Source organism: Micrasema longulum, unplaced genomic scaffold (genome assembly GCF_059751315.1).
Source record: "Micrasema longulum isolate JH-2025_06_02 unplaced genomic scaffold, ASM5975131v1 h1tg001080l, whole genome shotgun sequence".
Classification (NCBI taxonomy): Eukaryota; Metazoa; Arthropoda; class Insecta; order Trichoptera; family Brachycentridae; genus Micrasema; species Micrasema longulum.
The window spans coordinates 353,487-375,241 of NW_028278268.1; the positions used below are offsets into that span (position 1 = coordinate 353,487).

A 21,755-nucleotide genomic window follows, 5' to 3' on the forward strand; every position below is an offset into this window, starting at 1 on the left:
TACGCTGCAATTGGCACCGTTAGGGAATGGCATTGGTACACGCCCACAAATGCAGTTAACCTGGGATGATAATGATTTGAGGATGGCCACTGATAAGGCGATATCTGTCGCTGCACACTGGAATGGCAAGGTCTAAAGTCCGGACCTGATAAGTAAGTAAACACCGTTTACTCTTAAAAGACTGTGGTAAATTTGCGTGCGGTGTGTAACATCGTGTTACCACAAATGAAAGGCGGAATATTCCAACTCTCAGACATTTGAAAAAAAAGCATGGAGTCATACAGTTTAATAATTCTTCTACCATATTTTTTTTTATTTATTCAGAAAAATAACAGCAATACAAAAAAATATACACAACACCATAAAAAAACATAAAATAAAGCCAAATCAGTTTTCCACATAAATACAATTATAAAAATTTAGTTCAGTTAGTTATTAACACATGTAAGTAAGTGCATGAATGCGAGTTTTTGTGTGTGAGTATGCGTGGGTAAGTGAGTGGAGTGTGTTTTTAATAGGTATGTGTGTGAGTGTACATGGGTGTGAGGGTAGGTTTATGAACAGGGTGAGTGTGTGTTTGATATGAGTGAATATAAACATCTTAAATTCATAATGTAATTTTTTTTAAATGTATAAAATGAAAAAACAATTTAACCCTGTTTTAGCCATAATAAAAACATGAATTCCTCGTTTATAATTCACGCGTGCGTCCCCGGCATTGTCAACAGTATTTAAAACCTGTGATGTCAACAATCGACTAAATTTGTTTCACACAACACCGGCTGCAGAACAGCGTCTCAATCTTCCTTGTTATGTGTTCTATTCTCGTGCTCTCTCTAATAAAGATGTGTTGCTGTATTTACGGACATAATTCTTTGGGTTGAAAGGTTGAATATTTTTTTAATTAAAATCCAGGTTGGTTATATAAATTTTATTTTCCAAATCCGGTGTGAAAATGTTTATTTGAAGATTACAAAAAATACAACTGCATCGTATAAAAAACAAAAGAAATACATTAAGTCTTGTATCGTATGACGACTAGTGTAACATCATAGCCACACAAGAGTTAAGATAATACTTCCTGATACAGACGATATAAATACACTGCGTTTAGTTTACAAATTCAGTACCCTGTTCATTACTGGGTACTGAAAGGAGAAAGGGGGAGATATAAAAAGAAAAAGCGCCACTGAAAAAAATACTAGATTCTGTTGTTATTTTCTTGTATCATGATGATACATTCAAACAACAAAAAAATGCCCCGTTTACGTGCTTGTAACATAATAAAAGTAATAATATTATGTTGCATTGGAAGCAGGTAGGTAGGTTCCATTGTATAGGCAATATGTATGATATTCAAAACGCCAACGTAACAAAGAAAAACTGCCTGTGACTATTATATTCTGTGGTTCTCACCTTGTGAGTTTTATCTTCAAATTCGTAAGTACAAGTTGTATTTGATTTATTTAAACTACCCGCGAAACATTCTAACGACATACATTCATCTTCTCGTGCCATTTTCCGCGTGCATGTAATACTGGAATCAAATTTAAACAGCGAAAATTGACGTCGAGTGAAACGTCAAATCATCACTTCGGTTCCGTGTGTTGGTCGCCCTGCGCCAAAGTTTGACAGATACGAACGAAGGAAAATGATCACCTTTACATTGTTTTCCTACCGCAAATGCTTGTAAATGATCGCAACCTTTTGATTAGACCGCGACACGTGAACGTGTAAAAAAAGTTTGTCAATCGACAGCGTGTGTTTTAAACGAATCGTATTTCATTCGTTTCCTTTTTACACCGTTGTAGCTATTTTGTTTTCAGCTTGTAATTAGCGGCGTACGCGTATGTGCGTTTAGTTAATTTTTCTACCGCTACGCGGAGCGTAACGCAATATTTTGGTCACGTGATCAACTTTCGTGCCGCGAAAACGTACGTCAACGCGCCGCCGTTTTTACAACAATAAACTGGAAAATAACGACGATTCGTCGCAAAGTACGCGCAGTTCGGCGAGATTATAGCGAATAATCGTATCGTCCGCGGACATGGCTAAAGTGCACATCACGAACGTCGTGGTCCTGGACAACCCCAGCCCGTTCTTGAACCCGTTCCAGTTCGAGCTCACGTTCGAGTGCATCGAGGAGCTGAAGGAGGATCTGGAGTGGAAGATGATCTACGTGGGCTCCGCGGAGACCGAGGAGCACGACCAGACGCTGGACACGATCTACGTGGGCCCGATCCCGGAGGGCCGGCACATGTTCGTGTTCCAGGCGCCGCCGCCGGACGTGCAGCGCATCCCGGAGAACGACGCGCTCGGCGTGACCGTCGTGCTGCTGACGTGCGCCTACCGCGGCCAGGAGTTCGTGCGCGTGGGCTACTTCATCAACAACGAGTACCCGGAGCTGGAGCCCGAGCTGCGCGAGAGCCCGCCGCCCAAGCCGCAGTTCGACCGCGTGGTGCGCAACATCCTCGGCAGCCAGCCGCGCGTCACGCGCTTCAAGATCAACTGGGACGACGCGGGCGCGCCGCCGGCCGACGACGCGGACGCCGGCGCCGCCGCGCTGCCCGGCGGCGGCTTCGCGGCCGACAGCCGGAGCCGGAGCCAGTCGTCCGTGGGCGGCGCGTTCGGCGACAACTCCAACTCGATCGCCGCGATGGAGTGCTAGGGGTGCGGAGCTTAGTGTTGAAACAATTTGAAGGTTATGTTATATGAGGCGCGAGCTGCCCCCGCGAGCGGAAGGCGGCTGTTTGCGAAAGCCGTATTTTGAGGTACCGGCGGGCTAGTGATAAAACCCTCTGAATGATGAATGAAATTTAAGTTTCCCGTAAGGGTAGGCAGAGAGGATACGACGCCACATCACTCTATCTTCGCATACTGATCTCGCTTTCTCTACATATATACTTCTTCTCTTTGACCTTTGACATGCCCATATTTGAGTATTTGTTGGATTCGATCATGCCGTGTCTTTCTCGGTGTCCTCTATTTCGGCATTCGCATTGTAAATATTTTTACCCGTTGTTTCGCTGTCCATTCGCTCCACTTGTCCAAACCGACGCAGAGCTCCTTTCTTGATTCTGTCGACAATCTTGTTAGTGTGCACTGACCGTACATAGTATGACCGTACAGAGATCGCATTTCAACAGCATTCAGCCATGATTCTCCGAGTCCATACTTCGCTCCCATACATCAGCGTCGGGACCGGGCCTCCGTTGAGAACTGCTAATTTTGCCTCTTGCGACAAACATTTATTTGCCAAGATTGACACTGTTCCCAGCACTCGCCCCCTTTCAATATCTTTCTCAGTCATTTCATCCCCAGTAAACATACTTCCCAGATACACAAATTCCTCTACCTGTTTTAGTATAACCCCATTCACATTGATTTCACATTTAGTCATACTTTAATTTCTTTTAAAAAATAAAGTGTTATTTTTAAATTATTTTATTTAGAAAAAATCTACTACTTCTACCATCGCACCATTTCTCCGTAAGGGTAGGCAGAGAGAATGGACCGTCACACACGTCCATCCTGGCGTACATTTCTAGCTTCTAACACATCCATACGTCTCGTCATACATGACCTTCGGTTCTGCCTGCTCTTGACACTACCAGACTTAAGATTTTAATTTATCTGATCATGCCACGTCTTCCTCGGTCGTCCCCGTCCCACGTTACCGTCCATTCTCGCCGTATATACCTGATTTAACCATTCTTTCTTCATCCATTCGTTCTACACGACCGAACCATCTCAGAGACCCTTTCCTAATCTTATCAATTATACCTGACTCAGATTTACACTCGCCTGATTTCAGCATTCAAAACCCCGTCGTACTTCGAGAGATCGCATTACGACCGCATTCACTCGGCTCTCATCCCTCTGCCGGTTCCACGTTGGGACTAAAACTCCGCTGTGCACTGCCAGTTTGCCTTCGATGGACATATTTTTATAAGCAATTTCTGTGTTCAGAGCGCCGTTCGTTCTGCTGCCCGCGTTCACTCTCCTAAATGCAAATTTTATATAAATTTAATACATATATTAAGTAAAATAAAAAAACAATTATTGTGTATATAATAGGGAGTGCTGCCTTACGATAATGTGTTTAATTTAATTTATATTAGTCAATATTTTCAGAATAAAATATAAATTACAAAAAAATATACGGTGTTTTTAATCCGCACTACACAAGAAACAATTATGAATTTATTGGGTCTATAACTTATATTTTTTTTTTTTATTTATTTTTTATTTAATAGCATAATTATACATTTTTACAATTTAAAAAAAATTCACTATATTTTTACTAAAACTAAAATCCCACCAAGCCACTTTTTGTAGCTTGTTGGTGAAGATTATATTTATACTGACTTAATAATATTATTTACATTTATAAAAACAATGAATAACAGATAAAAATTAACAGCCGGAAAGATCAGAATAAACATGTTTATACAAATAATAATATATAAATTTATTTTTTAAATACAAGAAAACATGAAAAATTAAAATATTTACACCTAAGCTACTATTCATATATAAACTCTTGATCGAGTAGCCACTCTCTTATTTTGCTCTTGTTACAATGTGAGTTAAATTCAAGTTCTTTTGGTAATAAATTAAAAATTCTAGGTACCAAATAAAAAATATTCAAAAATAAGACTCTTTGCAGACGATGCCTTAATATATATATCGGGAGAAAATTATAAAACAATTATGGACAGACTAAATCATGATCTTAATAGTGTATCACTATGGCTAAAAATTAATAAATTAAAATTAAATGTTAACAAAACTAAATATAGGAAACAAAAGAATAGAAATTACACTATCAATTGTAATAGAAAATGAAAAACTTAATGAAGTCACTGAAATTAAATATTTAGGTGTAATGTTGGATTCAAAACTTACATTTCACAAAAACGCTAAGATGGTAATAAATAAGTTCGCAAAAACAATATCAATTTTGGGAAGGATCAGAAGATTTATTGATAAGGACTCTTGCAAAACTATTTACAAAGCAATTATTGAACCACACGTTAACTACTGTAGTAGCATTTTATTTTTATCTAACAAAGAAAACATAGATAAACTAACTGTATTACAAAATAAAGCCTTTAGAATCACTTTGAAAAAAAACAGATACACGAGGGTAAAGTCGATGGTAAATGAAATGAAATTATTAACATGTAAACAAAGAATATTTTACAATACAATGATATTTGTTTATAAAATTATAAACTCTAATAAAAAAACAGAATTTTGGAAAAAAATTGATCGGAACCAGCGTGAACACGATCACAATACTAGAGAAAAGAACAAAATTAGACTTCCATTTAGGAAAAAGGCAAAGTCACAAAATTCAATTTTATTTCAAGCAATTAAAAAGTATTACGAAACGGAACAAAATATTTATGAAGTAAAAAACATATCAAAATTTAAAATAATGGTCAAGACATATGTGATAAACAATTTATAAATTAAATATATTTGCAATGTTATTATTAGAACACACATAACAATATGTATGATATGTGTGCCCTACTTTAAGATTTAAATAAAAAATAATTTAATTATTTCACCTACATACTAGACTAGGCAACGCCTGAAAAATTTATTTTTTCTATTTCTATACTTCTTCATGGACCAGGTGGATTTATCAACGATATTTTGAGTTTGTCTAAATTTTTATAGACAAGGACTGGATTTAACTCCCTGGGGAGCTGTTGATATTAACATATTACAACAGAGATGAAGAACATTTTAAAGAAGGCAATATAGAAGTCTAGGCATCTACAGGCCTTATGACCTGTCATTGGCATCACCCGGTGTAAATTGTTTTCAGGCGTTGCCTGGTAGGTGATTTGGTTCAGCCGGATGAATCTCACCCGCATGATAAAAGTTTCAGCTGTTTTACTTCACAAATGTCAACAGATGGAAGAGTTGAGGAAATGTGGATGTTTAAACATAGGCAGAATGGTGAATTTTATTTTATTTTATTTATTTCGAATGTTATTTCAAAATTATATTCAATGTTACGCAGTGTGTCAAGTGGCCACTTAAACCGGCCGATGACAGGTCATAAGCCCTGTAAATGCCTAGACTTCCACATACCCTTCTCAAAAGTGTTTTCCCTCTCTGTTGCAATAAATTTAGATCATGTGACACTTGTAGGGAAATTTATTCCTACCGAGTTGACTATCATTCGGAGTAGCCCTGTACGAAGCGAGGGCAATTGATTACACAATAGTAGATTTCTCTTATCGAAATTTGGAGGAGTATTTATGGCCGGTCAGTGTCACAATCGAATTTAAACTGTACAGACCGTTTTGTATGGACAATATAATATTTAGTTCTTTTTATGTGATTCTGCACTTTATAACAATGTGTCGACAACAGTTGTTGATTTGAGAGAAGGTGTTTTGTTACATTGTTGGTTTGAGAAATAGATCCAGGTTTGTTGTTGACTTGCGAGAGAATTTAAGTGTTGTTTTTTATTCGAATGAAACTCCTACTCATGTTATTGATTTGAGAAAGAATTCAAGGTATGCTATTGATAAGGCAGAAAATCTACGGCATGTTGTTGACTTAAGAAAGAATTCAGGATATTTTTATTTTTTTATTTATTAAATTGAAAACATATTATACATAATTATATACAATATTCCCAAAGAGTTTTAAAAAAAAAACTCATTTAGGGACAAATAGATAACAAATTTATTTAAAGACGTTTTTATATTTTTAACTATAATATTATTTACAAAAGCAGATTTTTTTTTTTTTTTTTTTACATTTATTTTTGCACCACAACAGGCCAGGAGGCCCAATTACAGTAGCAAATTACATCACAGAACACCCAGGGTTGAGAAAAATCACATTTTTATTTTTTGTGTTCTCACCGGGAATTGAACCCGGAACCTTCCGTGCGTGAGTCAAGCGTCTTGACCGCTACACCACGGAGGCCGCCAATTATAATATACTACAAATTAAAAAGGGTATGAAAAATACTTAAAAATAACAAAATAAACATAATACCAGGCAAAGAAATAAATTCAAAATGATGTATACATTATGCAATCTGGGAAAGAAAATTTAAAAAGTATAAAAAGTTTAAAAATTACATGTATGTATATATACAAACTGAACTAGTACAAATTTTTTTTTTTTTTTTAATTAACAAAATATGCGCACACCCAATACAGGTTAATTTTTTTTATCAAAAACGTATTAAAATTACGTATACAAGCTAAAAAAGTATTATTATTATTAGAGTTATTAATTAGAGGGAAACTCTACATTGTGTCATTTATAAAGGTATATTATCTTAGGCGTATTATTGGTTTGAGAAAGGCTTCTTAACTTTAGAGAGTTCCAGGTGTGTATTGTTGATTTGAGAAAGAGTTTCAGGTGGTTGTTGATTTGAGAGAGACTCTGGAGTCTACATCTGGATGTACTGTTAATTTGAGAAAGAATTCAAGGTATGTTATTGATTAGAGAGAAACTCTACATTGTGTCGTTTATAAACGAGTTCAAGGTATATTATCTAAGGCGTATTATTGATTTGAGAAAGCCTTCTTGATTTGAAGGAGTTCCAGACGTTTAGGGTTGATTTGAGAAAGAGTTTCAGGTGGTTGTTGATTTTAAAGAGACTCGAGGTATACTGTTGATTTGAGAAAGAATTCTATGTATGTTATTGATTAGAGAGAAACTCTACATTGTGTCGTTTATAAATGAGTTCAAGGTATATTATCTAAGGCATATTATTGGTATGAGAAAGGCTTCTTGATTATAGAGAGTTCCAGGTGTGTATTGTTGATTTGAGAAAGAGTTTCTGGCGGTTGATTTGAGAGAGACTCGAGGTGTACTGTTGATTTGAGAAAGAATTCAAGGTATGTTATTGATTGGAGAAAAACTCTACAATGTGTCATTTAAGATTGAGTTCAAGGTATATTATTTTAGGCGTATTATTGATTTGAGAAAGGCTTTTGAGGGAGCTCCAGGTGTGTATTGTTGATCTGAGAAAAAGTTTCAGGCGGTTGTTGATTTGAGAGGTTCCAGAAAAGCATAAAGAACTCAGAGAGAGAGTCAGAAGGACGTTAAATTATTATTTCTTGTAATAGTAAACTACACTGACATTTTTATGAAAATAAATTTTACTACTGTCGAAAATTCCACGATAAAAAGTCGCATATTATATTTGACTGTGTGAATAAATTAGTGTTAAAATAATGTTCTTCCATGTGTATTTCTTCCTACTTCACATAGGAACGATGTCTTTACTATTGACGTGAGTATATTTTTGTTTTTAATCCTAATTCCACATCTTGTGGTGTATAGACCTCTGTATTTGTTTACCAAAGTCGGGGTATTGATCAACTGTTACATGTATTGAGATATAATATACAGAGATGACACTCCATACATATCCAAGCCAAAAAGTCGTTCTCGATGAAAAGGGACTGAGCAAGTGTCACTCATCATATCATGTCGATTCTGGCAAGCAAAACACGTAGTACAGTAAAAAGCACTGACTGTTTACATCGGTCTACTGTCAGTTCTATTCAGGATGTCGCTCCCTTCCGCATACGCGTCACCTTTGTTTATCGTTTTACTTTACGCCCGGTTAACTGAGTAGGACAGAGACAGGAGATGGCTCACGACTGGCAACATATCTGTGCATTGGGTAAATTGTTCAGGAGAGCGGTTTGAAGTTGTAAAACTGTTTCAAATGTATCTCTCCAAGTAAAGACACACTTTATTCCCGTTTTTTTGGGTTTATAGGCTTTTGATAAGAATATTCAAGAAAATAACATTTATAATATGGACTATCAAATAATTATGGGACTTTGATGTTTTGGCCCGGCCCGCGCCCCTAATTCCTCCTCGGACTTCCGTATAAAAAGTCATGTAGAATATTTAATGAAAAAAATGTATTTATTATGCAGTAGACAGTCTTTATAAAATAAATTCTTTTATACAAATATATAAAAAAGAAAAAATAAAAGAATTTGAGATGAATAAGTCACTCAGACACCAACATAATATTAAAATTTCTAAATTCCACACAAGTCATGGTCAAAATAGCTTTGTCTTCAAAGGTGTAAAAAATAATAATAATCTTCCCAATCAACTAGAAACTATTAAAATTATTTATCAATAAATAAATTTAAAGTAAATCTAAAGAAATTTTTTGAACACGTGTAAAAACTATATTAAATTTTAATTAGTACGAATGCATTATTGTTTTATGTTTTTTCTTTATATATCCGATGTTTTTTCTCATGTACTGGTATTAAAAATGATATAAACCCTTATGACAAACTATAAACAACTACAACTGTCTAGAATTGCAACCGTCCATGCGCTCAGTAGCTGCAAGACTTGTTGTTATCTAATTCCAACTTTATATATTTGATTTTTATTTCGTTTTTAAAATATCACTTAAACTCTAAACTTCATTGTCAAATAAAAAATTTAAAAATAAAAATGTAAATAGGGGCTAGATTTCTTATTGTCCATGCGCTCTGTAGCTGCAAGACGTTCTGTTATCATATATATCATAATTGTAGTATATCATAATTGGAGACGAGGAACTAGAATCCCAACTGTCCATGCCCTCTGTAGCTGCAAGACGTGTTGGGATATTTATTTATTGTACAGCGCCCTTGAGGTGATTTTCACAAAAATGGCGCTATATCCGAACATTATTATTATTATTATTAAAATAAAATAAAATAAAAAAATGAAATAGGGGCTAGGTTTCTTACTGTCCATGCGCTCTGTATCATAATTGTTTTTAAATCATAATTGGAGAAGAGGAACTAGAATCCCAACCGTCCATGCGCTCTGTAGCTGCAAGACGTGTTGGGATATTTATTTATTGTACAGCGCCCTTGAGGTGATTTTCACAAAAATGGCGCTGTATAAATTATCCATACATTAACAGTGTAAGTCGCTCTCCAAGCACAAGAGTTAGTATCTTTTTTGGAGAGTTACAGTGATAACATTTATTAGACGTGTAAAAGTAGATATGTGTAGAATTTTTTTTTTTTTATGTACCTTTTACGAAATTTATTAATAAAAGGCTCAAAGGCAGCAATATTATATAGGCCCGAGGGTAAATGTGGTGGGATTGCCAGGCTGAGGAAGGTGTTGACTGCATTCTTAATCCATATTGGTCGGAGGGAGTCGGAGAATTTGTTGGCCGACGTAGAAGGACGTAAGCTGGTTGCTTGTTTTACTAGTAATGACTTGAGACTTGGGATATAGAGATTTTGGTATTATTTATGTTGTCTCTGGATATTCATTGTTTACCTTTAAGACTGAAAAAGCACACAATATGATAAAACTGTAAATACTTTTAAATATCATTATAAAATACATAATTGACTGCCTTAGAACGGGGAAGCCATCCCTAGTTAGGCAGTTTAGATGAACCAACAGCAAAAATAAAAAATATGTTTACAATATACAAACTCAAATATTGTAATGAAACCAACTGGTCCAAGAAGTTTAAAAATTGAAAAATTGTTTTCATGCGTTGCCTAGTATGGGAAATAATTCAGTCAGATGAATCTCTTCACAACAATAAAGGTTTCGGCTCTTTAACTTCACTAAAATCAACAGATGGAAGAATCGAAGAAATATGGATGTTCAAACATAGGCAAAATGGTGAATGTTACACAGTGTGTAAAGTGGCCACTTAAACCAGCCATTGACAGGTCATAAGCCCTGTAGATGCCTAGACTTCCATATTACCTTCTCTCAAATGTTCTTCATCTCTGTTGTAATATTTTAATATAAACAGCTCCCCAGGGAGTTGAATCCAGTCCTTGTCTACAAAAATTTGGACAAACTCAAAATATTGTTGATAAATTACCTGGTCCATGAAGAAGTATAGAAATTGAAAAAATAATATTTTCAGGCGTTGCCTAGTCTAGTATGTAGGTGAAATAATTCAATTAGATGAATCTCACCCGCATAAATAAAGGTTTCAGCTCTTTAACTTCACAAACATCAACAGATGAAAGAATTGAAGAATTATGGATGTTCAAATATAGGCAGAATGGTGAATGTTGCACAGTGTGTAAAGTGGCCACTTAAACCAGCCAATGACAGGTCGTAAGCCCTGTAAATGCCTTGACTTCCATATTCCCTTATTTAAGGTATTCTCCATCCCTGTTGTAATTTGTTAAAAATATGTTTGTTTACTTTCACTACTGAATTAATTTGCTGCATAAATAATTACTTGTATATTGCTGTAATAAATATGTAAAAAATAAAAAATGCTTTCTTTAGGCAAAAACATTAAATTACGTGTAATTCATTAAAACATTAATTATTCATGAAAATAACGGGTAAATATAAATTTAATGACACTATATTAATAGCAAACAACAGTATGTGAAGAAAAACAAAGTAAAATAATGAAATAAATGGCAAACCAAATGATATAATGGTGAAGTATGGTTGATTGTGACGAGACTTAATCTGCTGCGTCAGAGGTAGTTTGTCTTAAAAATTGTGAAATCGATTCGGTATCCATTGCTTCAATACCAGCAAACCAAACTCAGATCAGCTACGTCTACGGCGAGAGAAAAAGTTATTATACCTCTACGCAAACAGCGCACTGAGTTCGATGAACGCGCATTTGCGGTCGCAGGCCCTACGGCATGGAATGCTCTCCCAGCAGTGGCGCATGTTGAAGTAAAATAGTACCGATTTGTCTCGCACACTCTTTGCGTCTCACTCTCGATACTACAGGTACATTCGGGAGCGAGAGACAACTTTAAGTGTCACACACGTGAACAGCAAAGTTGCCAGTACTTTCGCCAGGCGTCAGTAGCTCTCTGAGTTTCGCAAGGGGCGGTTCTTTCGCCCGCGCTGCGAGCTTGAGCTAATGGTTTTTTCGTGTTTTTAGCAATTCGATTAAAATTATCATCTCTTTTGACTTCTACCATAAATAATTAAAGCAATTGCCTATGAATATTCCTTTTAAACCCCAAAATATTTTTTAAACCCCCACAATCAATTTGGGCCTGAAGGGGTAATTGAATAATCTCAAATCTAAATATGTTTTATACATTCCTTCTTATCTCAAAGATGTCAAAAAGATTAGATACAAAATGATGCACGTATTTTTATATCAAAATACATTTGTATGTAGAATTGAAATGGACAAACTCTGTTTTGATTAATAATACACTAGCAGCCATTAAGCTGATGCACGTATATCAAGTGTACACGGTTATTAAATATTATACATTGCTGTGTGCATCTAGTTAACATTAAAACTCCCGAATCTCATTTTTTATTTATTCATATTTTTCGCTTACAAACTATAATTAATAATAAAAATAATGTGACCTCACTGGGGTTTCCCGTGCCGAGGACACTTAACGATTTAGTTTTATGAAATTACATTTGAGAATAAACAAAGAAGACTAACTTAAAAAACAAACATAATTAACAAATATTCAGACAGTTTTAAAAACAAGGTATTTATGTACATCTATATTATTTATATTACAAAACACACAATGAAAATAACAAAAACCTAACATAAGCTATACAGTTGTGGAGCAGTTGATTCAGTATTGGTATGGGCGAATGAGACAATCCATTTTACTTCTACCTAGCTCCACTATCCATTTTTTTATAGCCTTTTTAAACATTTTCTCATTACTAATTGGTTTAATAGATAGTGGAAGTAGGTTATAGATTTTGATTGAATAATACTCAAAATCCCTTTGTCCGAAAGTGGTATTAGTTTGTATTTGTTTAAGTTGTCTATATGTTTAGGATCTAGTGATTATATTATTTGTATGTGATGTATTGTGGGGGTTACGTCTTTCATTTGAGTAAGAGTAGTTTTTGAATCTATAAGTGAGTATTGTTTTAGCGTATAATTGTTTTGGTGTCATAAGTTGTGATTTATGGAATATTTCTTCAGTAGATGTCTGTACCGGGACTCTGAGTATTATTTTAATGATGGATTTTTGTGCAACAAATACACTATTTAAAACTGTGTCACTCGCACTAACTTCAAAATACCGAATCGAGTCACTAGAAGTATGGAGTTGTTTGCAACTACGAGTACATACGTAGGTACTAACCATGCGCGACACTCTCCTATTCCGCGTTTACATTCCTTAGCCAACAAATTTACTTGCGATGCAGACATTTTTAATACGACAATTATCCATTTTAAAACGTTCTTAAATACACCGTTTGAAACTAATTATTAATGTTTTTGATGTGTATTATTATTTATTATTATTAACATATTACAACAGAGATGAAGAACATTTTAGAGAAGGTAATATAGAAGTCTAGGCATCTACAGGGCTTATGACCTGCTACAAAAATTTGCAAAACTCAAAATATTGTTGATAAATCCACCTGGTACACGAAGAAGTATAGAAATTGAAAAAAAAAAATTTTTTCAGGCGTTGCCTAGTATGTAGGTGAAATAATTCAATTAGATGAATCTCACCCTCATAAATAAAGGTTTCAGCTCTTTAACTTCACAAACATCCACAGATGAAAGAATTGAAGATAACTCATATTTATTATCATATTTACCATTGTAAATATAAAATAAAATTTAAAAAAATAACAATGTTTGAGTATGTCCAAATGCTTGCAGACTGGCTGGATTTCCTCCCTAGGGAGTTATTCATATTTAAATTTATTCCAACAGAGAGGGAAAACATTTTTGAGAAGGGGATATGGAAGTCTAGACATTTACATGGCTTATGACCTGTCATTGGCTGGTTTACGTGGCCACTTTACACACCGTGTAACATTCACCATTCTGTCCATGTTTCGACATCCACATTTCCTCCTTCACAAAAGTCAACAGATGGAAGAGTTGAGGAAATGTGGATGGATGTTTTGATGATTGGTGATTCTGATCTTTCCGGCTGTTGATTTATATCTGTTATTCATTGTTTTTATAAATGTAGATAATATTATATAAGTTAGTATAAATATAAACTCCACCAACGAGCTACAGAAAGTGACTTGGCGGGATTTTAGTTTTAGTAAAAATATAACAATTGAAATTTTGAAAACTGTTAAAATGTATAATTATATTATTTAAATAAATGGCGGCCTCCGTGGTGTAGTGGTCAAGACGCTTGACTCACACACGGAAGGTTCCGGGTTCGATTCCCGGTGAGAAAACATAAATTAAATCTGATTTTTCTCAAGCCTGGGTGTTCTGTGATGTAATCCGCCACTGTTATTGGGACTCCTGGGCTGATGTGGTGCAAAAAAAAAAGCAATGACTCATTTACAGTATAATAATAATAATTATGGATAACTTATAAAGCGCCATTTTCGTAATATAATACCTCAAGGGCGCTTACTGTACTAATGTGGTACGTAGGTGCATACTGTACTAATGCAACATGTAAAAGAGTTGCCTTTTTAAAAATTTAATTTAAAGCTCATTTTTATTTTCTACATACATTAGCTGGTTAAAAAAGCCCCTTTTTTGGAAAAAAATCAATTATTTAAAATTTTTAAGTCTCTTTGTGGACGCCATATGCTCCAACTAGGCAGCGGACATGGCATGAAAATAAATATATGTGTTTCCAGTAGACGTTGCTACATTTGATTTTATACAACCAGTGAGAAGATTAGGACGTAAATCGAATAATTGAACACATTGTCAGAATATAATCATATTGTTATTGTGTTTTGTCGCTGCGTCCGTTAATTATGCTGATAAAATTCTCTCCAAAACATTATGTAAGTTTTTGTGGACGAGCCATCCATTTGTTGTTATTATTTATTTATTTATTTATTTATGGACTTATTTAGTCCATTCAACAATGGCAAACAATACATACAGGTACACAAAATGTAAATACTGGCTAGATTTCTTACTGTCCATGCGCTTTGTAGCTGCAAGACGTGCTGTAATCTTGCTCCTGTATATCATAATCACTTTTTAGCCTGAATACTTAAAAAAAAAAAAATTGTTGCAACAGAGAGGGAAAACATTTTTGAGAAGGGAATATGGGAGTCTAGGCATTTGCAGGGTTTATGACCTGTCGTAAATCAGCCAATGACAGGTCATAAGCCCTGTAAATGTTGCAATTTAAATGTGAACAACTCCCTAGGGAGAAAATCTAGCCAGTCTGCAAGCATTTGGACATACTCAAAACATTTAAAAATTTACTATTATGCTCAATGTTTATTTTGTAAATTTATTGATAATTTTAAGTTGCTCGAATTTCACTCGTCCATGCACTTTGTAGCTGCAAGACGATTAGTAATCTAGCTTCAATAGATAAATGTTATCAACTATCAAATATCTAAATTTTGTAAATGGGGTGTAGAATTTCAACCGTCCATGCGCTCAGTAGCTGCAAGACTTGTTGTTATCTAACTTCTATTTTCATAAATTTGGTTTTTATTTAATTTTTTTTTAATATCACTAAAACTCTTAACTTTATTGGCTAGATTTTTTACTGTCCATGCGCTCTGTAGCTGCAAGACGTGCTGTAATCTAGCTCCTATATATCATAATTGTTCATTATTCCATGTCCGCTCCCCAGTTGGAGCATATGGTGTACACAAAGATCCTCCAAGCATCTCTGTCCTCTTTACCAAGTCTAGTTCTGACACGAACTGCCGACGAACAGTCAGCAGTAGTCGTCCAGGACATCGAGAACCTGATGCCTTGTAAAGTAGGCAAGCGAGGTTAAGGCTCTCAGGAGCATCAATTGTAATATATCATAATTAGAGACTAGGATCTAGAATCCCGACCCTCCATGAGCTCTGTAGCTGCTAGACGTGCTGGGATATTCATTTATTATACAGCGCCCTTGAGGCGATTTTCACAAAAATGGCGCTACATAAGTTATTCAACCATAATAATAATGTGAGCGCTTTAAATATAAATTTGATATAATATAATTTAACAATGTTTACGTATGTCTAAATGCTTGCAGACTGGCTGGATTTCCTCCCTAGGGAGTTATTCATATTTAAATTTATTGCAACAGAGGGAAAATATTTTTGAGAAGGGTATATGGAAGTCTAGGCATTTACAGGACTTACGACCTGTCATTGGCTGGTTTGAGTGGCCACTTTACACACTGTGTAACATTCACCATTCTGCCCATGTTTGAACCTCCACATTTCTTCAACTCTTCCATCTGTTGACTTTTGTGAAGTAAATGATTTGAAACCTTTATCACGTGGGTGAGATTCATCCGGCTGAACCAAATCACCTACTAGGCAACGCCTAAAAACAATTTTCCAATTTTTATACTTCTTCTTTTACCAGGTAGTAATTCAACAATGTTTGATTATGTCCAAATGCTTGCAGACTGGCTGAATTTCCTCCCTAGTCCCATCTCAAAAATGTTTTCCCTCTCTGTTGAAATAGATTTAAATGTTTATATGATATATTGTTTCCAGGTCTTGTAAAGGAGATTCGGGCGACAGCATGGCGATCACACGGAGGCTCGTGCGGCTGCGCGCGCTCATGCAGCAGGCCCCGGCCGTCTACCGGGCGTACATCGTCCCCACCGCGGACTCGCATCAGGTGCGTGCGCCCGTGTTCGGACACCTTCGTGTCTGCGAGGAAGAAAAAAATCTAAGATACCAGAATGATGCTGTAGTCGATTGGTTTTCGTTCACTAGAACTCGCGACGTTTTAAAGAAGATCATTTTAGAAAAGATCAGGCCTCACTTTATCGGTTCTGCCTCAGTTGATCGGCCCCTCGGCCCTCATTTGAATTATTCAAATCTCAGGCACTGTGAAATTTCACCCTTTTGAGCCTCACAGTTTTTTTGCTGTAAGAAGCAATCTAAATATAATAATGTACCTGGGTGTGGTCCCGTGGCTAGTGTCGCGGACCCATGGATCGGAGGCCCGAGCATTGCACCACGCTCAACTACAACTTTGCTGTGGTTGAGCCTGGAATCATCTCCCATCCACCATCAAAGATGTTACTACAATATCTCTGTTTAAATCACGTCTGCAGAAACATCTCCTTTCTCTTCCATAATCTCTCCTCCTTTCCTCTTTCCTCTTTTTTCCTTTTTCCCATTGAGTATTGATTTAAGTAATTGATTTAAGTTTCCCAGTATTGATTTAAGGTAATTAATATACAAAGACATTTATTTCTACTTTAATATATCTTTAGCTTTTTTAAATCTTTATTTTCAATTTAATCGTAACTCGAATTATAAAAATAAAACTTTTATTTTATAAGTTGGTTGGAAGAAATTGCCATTTGGCAATAAGCCCGCCAATGTACAAATAACATTACGTACAAAAATTTTAATAAATTAAAAAAAAAAAAAAAAACACCCTAATATTGAAATTAAATGCTTTAATTTTTTTACTTTTTTATATCCAATTTCCTGGACCACTTGACATTCTCACTATGCCTAAAAGTTATTCAATAAGACCATTTGTTTTAGAGCGAGTACATATCCGATCACGACGCGCGTCGCGCCTACATCAGCGGCTTCACAGGCTCGGCCGGCACGGCGCTGGTGCTGGCCGAGCGGGCTCTCCTCTGGACCGACGGCCGCTACTACCTGCAGGCCGAGGCGCAGCTCACCTCCGACTGGGAGCTGATGAAGGAGTGTAAGACAGTTCTGTAGTTCCGCACGCTCAGAGTAAAAGAAGGAACGCGACGAGGAAGTCTCGTGGTATTTCTTTATTCGGTAATAGACTATTGAAAGTGTCGAAAGCAATGGAGGTCAAAAATCTATCACAATGTATGAGGGTATTAAAAAGCCCAACTGCCGAGGACCTTCAGGGGTGCTTTGAACAGCGAAAAGAAGATGGGACAAGTGCCTAGCGACAAATGGAGAGTATTTCGAAGTAAGATGAAATATTATCATCTGCGTCTAGTATACGAGATTTAAGTATTATTCTTGACACTAAACTTTTTTTAACAATTCATATTGAACATGTTATCAATAAATCCTTAAAACTCCTTGGATTTATTAACAGAAGCACAACTGACTTCAAAATATCAATACCCTTAAAGCTCTCTTCTGTTCCATAGTTCGCCCGCACCTAGAGTATTCCTCTGTTCTCTGGTCTCCGTATTATAATGTTCACATCAAGAATATTGAATCAGTTCAATATCGATTTTTGACAAAGATAGGCTGGAGATTGGGCTTATCCGGAGACAAATATACGTATAATGAGTTAGAAGCTACCTTAAATATATCTTCTCTTCAAGACCGTCGAAATAAATTAGTCCTATTTAAAATTCTCAACTCACTCTTTGATGCGCCTGAACTGCTGAGCTCGATAAAATGTAATATTCCAACTAGAAACCGCAGACAAAACTTACTCTTTCATACCGATAACCATAGAACTAACTATGGTTTTCATTCCCCTATGCCCAGAATTCTCAGGTCTGCCAACAAACATACCAGTCTTGATTTCTTCGATAACGAGTTGTCTTCTTTCAAACGATCACTGAATCAAATTCAATTATAAACACCTCTCTCCCGCTTCCACTCCCGCAAAGTCTACTGTATACCATTGTGTCTTTCTACTTTTCTTTATAATAATTTTGTGAGCATAAATATGTCCTTAAAAATGCCCAATGGGCGTATTTATAAATAAATAGATAGAGTCAATATTAGTTGTACGTTTTTGTAGACTGGCAATATTTAACATTGACTATATCGGTGTATGAACAGGCGTGACGGTTCCTTAAAGAGTTTTCCCGATCTAGCTCTGCCCACGACGCCGACGAGAGAGAAGTGGCTGGTGAAGAACCTCCCCCCGAAGTCCACCGTGGGAGCCAACCCGATGGTCATGGCCAACGCCGAGTGGAAAACTTTAGAAGTGAGTACGATCTCTCCTTACCGACACAAGCGAGAAGCCTCGTGGCAGCGTCGGGCCATTAATTAGGATTATTTTTATATATTACGTTTATTGATAACAAATAATTAATAAATAATTCTAAAGAACAACAACAACAACAACAAACCATCACGCCGTTTCCCCGTAGGGGTAGGCAGAGAGGATAGAACGCCATAACACTCTATCTTGGCATACATACCTCGCTTCCTCTACATTCATACATCTTCTTATGCACGCACGCCGATTATTCCTACTTTTGACATGTCCATCTTCAAGTATTTGATGGACTCGATCGTGCCATGTCTTTCTCGGTCTTCCTCGTTTTCTGCATCCATCAACATTTGCATCGTAGATTCTTTTAGCCGTTCTTTCGCTGTCCATTCGCTCTACATGTCCAAACCAACGCAGCACCCCTTTCTTGATTCTGTCAATAATGCATGTCTCAGCCTTACACACTTCACGGATCTCGACATTTGCGCACCCTATCATACATCGTTTTACCACACATTTGCCCGAGGGATCGCATTTTGACAGCATTCAACCCACTTTCATCATTATTTTTCCAATTCCATACTTCGCTCCCATACATTAGAGTTGGAACTAGAACTCCGTCGTGAACTGCTAGTTTAGCCTCCTGTGATAAACATTTGTTTGCCAAAGTAGATTTTAGTGCACCGTTCACCCTGTTCCCGGCACTCACCCTCCTTTCAATATCTTTATCGGCCTTTCCGTCCCTAGTAAACATACTTCCCAGGTACACAAATTCTCCTACCTGATTGAGAATATCTCCGTTCACGCTGATCTCACATTTAGTTATATTTTCATCCCTTTCAAAAACCATCACTTTGGATTTATCAGCATTCATGAGCAAATGGCTTTTCTCGCATACATCGTAGACTTTTGTTACCAAGAATTGAAGGTCTCCTTTGCTGCTAGCAAGAAGCGCGGCATCATCCGCATACAGAAGACAGTTAACAGTTATATATTTTGATTTCCCTTTAAAATGGTTAAAGGGAAATCAAAATCTGGCTGAAGGAAATAATGATAAAAGAAAAAATAATATTTGAATGACATTTGATACTCTGGAGCTGAGTTGCGTTGCAACTCAAACTCTGCTGGCTCATGAAAAGGTCACTCCGCAAATCCGCTCCGGAGTATCCCAGGGAATCGTGCGTTCCAGATGAACTACTCTTAGCTAACGACTTGTGTCTTTCTTCAGTTTCGCGTATTCACTTTCAATTTTTTTAAAACCAATCAAATATTTTTTATTTTTAAAAATTTATTTTTTAAAAATTTATTTTTCAAAAATATTTACAATAATTAATAATTTTACTTGAAAAATATTACATTATGAAAAATTAAAAACTATCACTAATACAAAAAACTTTTTTCTAATAACCAAAATTTGAGCAAACGTCTCACTCCTGTATTTTTAATATGGTTTGGTAACATGGTAAATATTTTAGGTATACTGTATTGCAGTGTCGTTTTGCCACATTTATTGCAATATCTAGAAACAGCCAGCTCGAGTACAGCCATACTAGTAAACCTGGTGTAATCACGTACCGACTTGTGTTTATACTCGGAGTGCGACGCATTTAATATTTCTTTACAATCGAACCGCGGAAATAACAAAATATAGAAAATTTAAAAGCTTTCATTGTACCCCTCACTGCACTCTGCAGTATTGTCGATTTGTGAATCAAATACACACGGTCAGTATAATCACCTTTTTCTAATTTCCCCGTATGACAGTGAAGGAAAACAGTGTTCGAATGTGTTCTATCGTATTCTTCCAGTAGCCTCTATTGAAATTTAAAATGAAAAGTATAATCACACACAGTCCATGATTTATTTTGTGTTTATTTAATAGGTTTTTTTGTATTTGTAACTAATGTATACCTATTGTAAAATGCAAAGAAAAATATCTATCATTGTGACGGGTCCCTGTAAATCAGTTCTCGCCTTTCGGGCCCAGTCCTTAAAGAGCCCGGCTACTGTGCGGAGGGCGAGGGTCCTCGTAATACTACGTCTCCCCCTCCGGGCCCGGATCCTCGAAGGATCGGGCCATCGGGTAGGCAGCGAGCGCTCTGACATCCTCCGGTTCCATCCCCCGAGGATGCGGCTTCTTTGGCGATGTAAAGCGTTACATTCACACGGAACGTGTACAGTGGTGTCGCGGAGGACACGGTTTTAGAATGAGTTTCTACGAGGCACTCAAACGTTTAATGGAGGTATTGCGATGTACCATCTCGTCGGCATGAGGTATTTGAATGTCTCTCGGCGTGTTTCAGACGGCTCTAACGAAGGCCGGCCACTCTCTGGTTCCCGTGGAGAAGGATCTGGTGGACATAGTTTGGGACGAGCTGGACGGCGACTCGCGGCCCGAAGAACCGGCCGATCCGATCTTCCCCCTCCCCATCCGATACACGGGTTCGTACAGTTCTTCGTTCAATTTATTTTTAGTATTCTCTAAAGCCTTTGATAAGGTAAACCATAATATACTTGCAGCCAAATTAGAAGCACTAGGAATTTGCGGGATCTTAAACGCCAGCCATCAAGAGTTATCTTAGCAATAGGAGAATTGGAATAAATCTAAATGGCTATCGTTCCTATAAATTTACAGTTAGATCGGGGGTACCACGAGGTTCTTATCTTGGTCCATTTCTCTTCATACTATTTATTAACAATCTTACCCACAAAATTTTCTGCTGTAGAGTTCTTGCTATATGCTGATGATTTAAAGCTATTTAAAGAAATAAATTGCACAAATACTTCACCTTCAAGGGAATATTGATATATTAAGTGGTGCAAATCCAGCCATTTGTTTTTAAATGTAAACAAATGCTTTCACATGTCTGTTTGTCCTCACTCCATCATCATACTCTATTAACGACAC

The 21,755-nt window shown here is 36.4% G+C and overlaps 2 protein-coding genes across 5 annotated transcripts in view; both read left to right on the plus strand.

The window, feature by feature from the left end:
* Nucleotides 1-1,371: 1,371 nt before the first annotated feature.
* Nucleotides 1,372-21,755, plus strand: part of ApepP (Aminopeptidase P) — a 31,867-nt gene continuing 11,483 nt past the window's right edge. The window contains exons 1-6 of one of the 4 annotated variants that reach the window (XM_088233300.1): nt 6,335-6,452; nt 8,118-8,284; nt 16,435-16,561; nt 17,446-17,614; nt 18,726-18,838; nt 21,151-21,289. In XM_088233300.1, coding sequence (XP_088089426.1) covers nt 8,226-8,284; nt 16,435-16,561; nt 17,446-17,614; nt 18,726-18,838; nt 21,151-21,289 — 607 coding nt within the window. In that variant the 5' untranslated portion in view covers nt 6,335-6,452; nt 8,118-8,225. Of the gene's footprint in view, nt 1,441-6,334; nt 6,453-8,101; nt 8,285-14,655; nt 14,755-16,434; nt 16,562-17,445; nt 17,615-18,725; nt 18,839-21,150; nt 21,290-21,755 lie in introns of those variants that run through there. The other 3 variants (XM_088233303.1, XM_088233301.1, XM_088233302.1) reach the window with 3 other exon arrangements.
* asf1 (histone chaperone asf1) lies at nt 1,917-2,811 on the plus strand. Its single transcript, XM_088233305.1, has one exon. It carries the CDS (start codon nt 2,048-2,050, stop codon nt 2,666-2,668), a length of 621 nt encoding a protein of 206 aa, XP_088089431.1. The 5' UTR covers nt 1,917-2,047; the 3' UTR covers nt 2,669-2,811.